We start from the raw sequence: 7,330 nt of genomic DNA on the forward strand, positions 1-7,330 counted from the left end.
ACTTAGGTTAATTTCTCAGCAAAGGAATAGCGGCTTGTGATCTTGAGCAACAAATAAAACAGATAACGGTAAAAAGTCTTAAGCTAACGGCGTTAAGATTTAAAAAAAACAAATAATTAGCATGGAAAATTACTGGGTGGGACCCGATCCAAGAAATAAAACATACAAGTCAGCAAATAACTCAGCGAACAAGTCCGCCTCTGTGTCGCTATAAAACCTGCTAATGGACAAGCTGCTGCCGCGTGGCTGTGTTTGAAACCATGACCCTCGCTCTTCGTCCTCACAACTTCTCCAAATTTCCTTCTCAACTCTCCACTTGCGGTTTGGCTGCCAAGAAAATTTCAGAATTTTCCATGGAGAAAGTGGATTACTCAAAGCTAGAAGGTTTCTCTTTTCTCTTGTTGCTCATTTGTTGTCCATCTTTCTCTTTCGTTTCGCTTTTCTTTTTCTTTTAAAGAATTAACGAATGGTCTTGATTGTTTGTCCTTTCTTCTGTTCCCTGACATCTGCATTGTGGGTTTCTTTGGTGATTAAGACAAAAGGGATTCCATGAGAGAAGCAGAATGTGTGGGAAAGGAAGCATGTGACTCTGATTCAATGAAAATGAAGCGTCTTTCTGATTATATAATGCCTCACCTTCTTAACTTGTCAGTTCTATTCTCTCTGTTCCTTTACCATTGCAGCTTTCTGTTATATGTATGTGTTCAGTGTATAGGTATCAGTAAACAAAAGATATTGAGAGAAAGGGAAACAAGCAAAGGAATATTATAATCTTTATTTTGAGGATTGAGGTTGTCTGACTTTTTTTGGCGTAGAATGTTATCTAGTTTGCTTTTCATTTCTGACTTTATGTCACTAAAAAACTGTCTCACAACACAATAGTTAAGTTCGAAGCAAACATCTATCATTGGGTTAAAGTTAATATTCATCTTCAAGTCATGTTTGTTCACTGCCAGTTAAGGTAGGAATCCTTGTCATATGTAGCTGACTGGATAAAGGTCTACCAAGTTTTCTTGCAAATCATGTTTTGTTGTTTAACTTCCAATCTGACTTCTTAATTGTTGTCAGCAGTGTACATGTTGTAAAGCTTTTATTACAAATAGAAGGACCTGGACATTGAAGCTAATCATGGCAATAATGTTATTGTTTTAATGAATAAGTGGGTTGTGGATAAGTTTCTTATGGGCTTGTGGCTTGAGTTGTGGGATTGATTGATTCGATAATATACAAATTCGTTTATAAGAATGCTTGTTTGTCCCTTATAACATGTCACTTTTCATTCGATTTTATGAATTCTCTTGCCAAATAATACATTTTTGTAGCCATTTATGGGTGAATGGCATGACCATGCTGAAATGGAAGTATGTGACCTTGTGCTTATTTACTTTAGTTTCCACTGCATGCTATTGGTTCATTGCTGCCAGAGCACCTTATACAATGATTAGCGGCTTATGCAAATTGAAACATCTAGCTGAAGGCTCAAAATTGTGTTGGATATAGAGATAAGGCATCTGGCTGTTACTGCTGCACTGGTGGAGGCTTGTTTGCTTAACAGTCAACTCATATGCCATCAGCTGAATTTTGAACAATTTGTACGAATATTTTCTTGCAAATGTTTAATTTTCATGAAACATATTAATGCAGTTTACATGAGATTCACTTCCCAACAAATTGTAAATTCTCAAAGATACAGCAGTTTTATTGTTTTGGGTTTCTGTGTTGGCTCTCATTTGATTTGCAAACTTTTTCTTGTCAAATACTCAATAATGACATCATAGTGCTTATGACAATTTTTTGATGGATCGGTTCAGGTATGGATCTTGTGCCACATCATGCGACTTCGAAATATATCATGTGGATGCTTCTTTTGAAGACCCACTCATGTGTGCCCATGGGTTTGTACTGAAACTTGAAAATTTTGGTTTGAAGTGAACTATGGCTGTCTTGATGAATGGATTAGAATCAAGATTCTTCTGAATTGTTGCCTTTGATGAGTCATACATAGAGTTTATGCATGCTATTAAACTTGGTTTTCATCCACTTTAAGCAATCACAATTTTTGCTTTATTTTTTCCAGGCTAAATATCCACATTTGAATTTAACCTTTATAAAATTTGCAAACAAATTTGGGATATCAGCTTACCAAATTTGATGAATGAAGGCAAACTAATGAAGGACTTTAGTGACTGCCGTTGATGTGATTAATGGCTGCCACATGTCAAAAAATTGGATACATGGAATTGTCCATGTGGCCAAAGTTTCCAATGTGGCTGCTAAGTTGGAGTTTATTGTTTGCTTGTTCTTTCTTATTTCCTTATTTATTTATTTATTTCTTTTTAATTTTCCTTCGCTCTTTCCTTTCGACCAATAGATGTAGCCAGTGAGACAAACCCAGTACATTTAGGTACCAGATATCTTGGTAAAAGTGTGATTGTTGATGGGAAAGCTAGGATTTAATGACAGCTAATGCTAAATTCCCATATTAGGTTTTTGTAAGGAATGGCTTTGGTATTGTTATAGGCTAAAAACTATTTTTGAATCTCATCTAATAGCTTAATATTTTTTTTCTCGAATAGTTATTTAATAAATTATATGAGTAAAGATCAGTTCTGGCATTTGCTGTTATTCTTATGGGGTGAGGACATAGTAGTTCTCAACATTTTATTACAATAAGTTGTGCTGAGTATATTAATAGTAATGCAACCATGATTTCAGAAAAACTAAGATAAGCTAAATTATTAGGGCAGCTCTACCAAATCGTACTTCCTTCTTTGTGGTGAAGTAACACTTTCTTCTTCTACAATGTTTTCAAAAGTGGGAGTGAAGTTTTCTTTTCCTTAAACAAGATATTTTGGGTTTTTCTCTATTACATATATGATTTGTCATAAGCTAATTTCTAGAATATTTTTTTAGTTTATGCATACCCTTCAAGATACAAGCATTGTTTCTTTCATGACATAATTAACAAAAGACAAATAAATGAATCTGCAAAACAATTCTTATTTTCTATTTGCTTTAAAAAATATGTTTTGCAGCTGGCTTGGGATTGAGTATTGTGGGAAATAAGTATAGGATTACTCTTTTATGGATTAGTTGCTTAAAAGTTGAAAGCAGATTAATATTTAATTTAAAGTGAACTAATTTAGTAACTAAATTGAACAAATCTCTGTTCTTTTAATCATGTCATTAGTATAATCTTTTAATCTTTGTGAATTTTTTATTCTTATATTAAGCAGATGGTGATTGTGGATGACAAAATTGATATTAGTATATCTTTTTAACTTTTGAAGAATGTTGATATTATATATTAACTCATGGACGTTAATACCTAGATCCGCAATTCCTAGTTGCTGGACCTTAAATTTTTAGCAGACTTTGATCTTTGTTCACAAAATTGGTTTGAAGGATAATATGTCTTGTAATTTGCAATCTGACCACTCGATTACTAGCCACCTCTTTGCTGCAACTTTTGACTTTATCAGGTTATAACACTAAATATCATCTCATTCTGCCTTACATAAATGTTATGTTTGTTTCTACAGAGTGAAGCAGATCAAATCAGCATTTTATTCACTGTCTAAGGTTTCATCAACTCCTCTATCACCTATCATTACTGTGGATCTTTCATCATCTGAAAGATATTAAGCAAACAATTATCTCTTGCGCGTTTGAGGCCTTTCAACTGTGTGCCAAGAATTTGAGCCCCTCCCCTTAAAACTTGCTAGTGACATTCATGCTATAAGTTTTTATAGCTGAGGCTATTTGGCAAAGTGCTTCAATAAATCCTTGGCATGACAGCATTTTACTTTAGATTGTTTAATTTGTTTCCTCCCCTGTTGTGCTAACTTCTTATTGTTAAACAGTAATTAGTTTAATTTAGTATAAAGCTTATTCATTGATTTTTTTTCATGTATTTAGGTTTAGCATGGAGACAAAACAAATATAAATAAGTGATTGATATCATATTTCATGTTCATGATGTTTATTTACAAAAATATTTACTGTCAAAGCTGCTATTTTATGTGATAGGAGAGGTTTTATGGAAACTGTCTACTACCCAAATGAAGACAAAACATATTACTTTTTTTTCTCTATCTTTTATTTCATTTCTGAATCCAATTCTAAATGCATGTGTTAACTGGTCAAAATTCATCACATTGTTGCTCTAGAGAGATGGTGTGAAGAAAAAAGGTTAATTATCTTCTTTTAAACAGCTTCTCTCAATCCTTGTGATAACAAAATTTTGTTTTTTATAAATCTGTCAGGTTTTTAGTGAATCAAGAATTGTTGAATATAGTGTCACAGAGAAAGTAATTTCAGATGGAAAGCAAGAGGTCTGAAATTTATATGCAATATTCTTTGAAGATTCCCCATTTCATTTCCTTTTTTACTTTTTTTGGATTTGATTGTTGATATAGCTAGAGGTTTCTGGCTATTGAATCCAGATATTAATTGACAACAAGCAACATTACAAGTTCTTGGGGAGAAACATAGATATGATATCACTGATCAGGCTGTATGTTGAGGATGGGAAAGTTGTTCGTCATGAAGATTGGTATGCACCAAACTCTCAAACTTTGTGGTATTTCTCGCAGTTAAGCAAATATTCTAATTTAAAATTTGGGATCCATTGTTCTACAAAATCAAAAAGTTTAGAAAATGGAATATGGATTGCATAACTTTGAGGTAATACATTGTCAGCATATACTTGAGATTTCTCCCTTAAAGCCAAAAATGGTGAGAAGAGATCTCTATGGTTTTATTTTCAGATGCATGAGTACTTTCGCTAATTGATGAAATGAAACTGCCCTAGGGTGCTGATAGCAGATTGATGAATTTCCATTTTGTAAATGCATAAAAGTAGTATGGCAACTCTTATAATTTCTGGAAAACATTGATTCCCAAGTTGCTGAACTATGATCAATGTGATTTTATCCTAAACTAGCCTGCCTGCATTGAGTAAACTTTTCAGCCTCTCTTGCTGACTCTAATATTTTCTGGAAGAGTGCCTAAGAAACTCTTGTGATAAGAGACAGTGGCTTTTCTCTTAAGTTCAGGGTTTAATTATTGTCATCAATTTTTGTAGCAGTATAAATGCATTAATGAGTTGATTATCATTCATATGCATGTTAGTTTTTATGACAGATATCCTTCTTGATCCATGAATCAAATAGGAAATGATGGACTAAGTTTTCATTGCATAGCTGTAATCATTGCTTCACATGTTCTGTTTATCTGTTCTTGGTAAAGACTCAAGTTTCATAAAATATATTTTGGTTTGTTGATTATGAAAAATTTTATGCAACTCTTTTGCAGGTGGGACAAAAAGCCTCTTCGGAACAGAGAAACAGTTAATCTTCCACTTGTTGGCCGAATTATGGAACTTACTCGCAGAGGTTCAATGCTAGCAACTCATGCTTTGATGGGTTTTGGGAAGGACCCAACAGGATAATATCACTTCCAAAATATAGAAAGAAATGTGTTATACGCTGTAAGTCAAATGCGTGCATGAGTGTCGTGGAAGCATATTCTTAGTAGGTACAGTTCAAAGATTTTTAGTGATACGAGTTTAGCATTTCCTTGGTGTCAGTTATGTGAATACAAATAAGCATATCCATGAGTTCAATTTAAAAACCATATGGTGCCCAGAGACTTGCCTAATAATAAGTTGGTGATCATCAGGCTATAACTCTGTACTTATAAGATTGATTGCATACAAGAATCTGTCCTTATAGTACATTGAAATCATACTTTGCTGATTGAAAACATATGGTACTACTTCTTAATGAACAGTATTCAGAATAAGTAATGTGACTGGATGACTAATGTTCCTGCTATGATACAGTCAACCAGAAGAAGCCTTTGGATCTTTCATTGCCTAGTCTTATTGGAGTTGATTTATTTTTCTCAATAATGTTGTTATTCTTCCATATATCAGATTGGTCAATGACCCCTGAAAAGTAAAACTTGTCAGTTTCATTATCACCTGCTTCTATCATGCTGAATAAGAACAGCCATGGATCCAAATACTGGCTGTAAGATACTTGCAATGCACTTGGTAGCCTTTCTTGGTGTCTTTCCATCTTCTGATTGATGCTTACACAATGTTTAATCTCTAAGGAGATGACTAGAACTGATAGGGATTATGAAATTTTTACAGAAATAAATGATCGAACAGGTTAACAACAAACTGAAAGTACATTTACAAAAAACAAAAAAAAAAAACAGTGAACTGAAAGGTAAAATAAAAATATTTTTATTTGTTTTATTCATTTAACAAACAAGATAAGTACTCTATCTTACTTATTTTATACTTATTTTTTTTTAAATAAATATATTATCATTGAAAATTTAACATAATTAAGTCATATATTATCGGTTATAATTAAGTCTTGAGGGAAACAAATTTCTTTAAATTTTTTGAAGAAAAAACTAAATATTGGATTTTTAAATGTTGCGATAAATGAAAAAAGTTTTTACGTTTATTTTTATACATTTATATTAAGATTTAGGAAGATTAATTTCAACTTTATGATGAAGCTTAATTATTTACTTTAAATTGTAATTAGGTTATACTTATTGTTACATTTCACTAGTTTTAAAACTATTATAATTTATTTTAACTTAATTTTTTGTCTTGTTTTTTGTCAAGTTATGTATTTTTATCTTTATTCTCACAAATTTAATTAAAATGTAAAAAATGTTGTCTTTTTAACATTACCATTTTATTTAATTGCATGAAATTATATTTGAACAAGACTTTTTTGTATTTAGTTTAACGGATACAAATTATTTTAAATTATTGTAAAAAAAAAAAACTAAATTTTGTGTTTTCTATTGTATGATAAATGATATACCTTTCCATCTTTAGTTTTACCCATTTACATTAAGATATTAGGAACACTAGTTTCAACTTTACCATGCAGCTTATTTATTTATATTAATCGTAATCAATTTATACTTTTTTGTACCTTCCATTATGTTTAAAATCAGTATAATTTTTCTAACTTGATTATGAAAATTTGTTCATTTTATTTTAGATATTATGTATTTTTATTCTTATTCTCACATGATTACATTAAAATTTTTTTTAAAAAAAATGTTATTTTTGAAACTATATTTTTGTTGAAGAGTTTTTGGTATCTAGTAAGAGGCAGACAAAATATTTTTAAAATCGTTACAAAAGAAACTAAATATTTGACTTTTCTATAACTATACGATAAATAATATGAATTTTTATTTTTATTTTTACATATTTTTGCTATTTTAAGAGGGATGAAATTAGTGTTCCTAATATCTTAATTATGTAAATGAGATCGTTATAATTTAT

At 31.2% G+C, this 7,330-nt stretch overlaps 1 protein-coding gene across 1 annotated transcript; it reads left to right on the forward strand.

The window, feature by feature from the left end:
- Window positions 225-5,874, forward strand: LOC18586841. The gene is made up of 7 exons (XM_007010409.2): window positions 225-384; window positions 536-647; window positions 1,812-1,895; window positions 3,543-3,582; window positions 4,266-4,334; window positions 4,446-4,555; window positions 5,317-5,874. Exons 1-7 carry the CDS (start codon window positions 261-263, stop codon window positions 5,450-5,452), a joined length of 675 nt encoding a protein of 224 aa, XP_007010471.2. The 5' UTR covers window positions 225-260; the 3' UTR covers window positions 5,453-5,874.

Source organism: Theobroma cacao, chromosome 10 (genome assembly GCF_000208745.1).
Source record: "Theobroma cacao cultivar B97-61/B2 chromosome 10, Criollo_cocoa_genome_V2, whole genome shotgun sequence".
Lineage (NCBI taxonomy): Eukaryota > Viridiplantae > Streptophyta > Magnoliopsida > Malvales > Malvaceae > Theobroma > Theobroma cacao.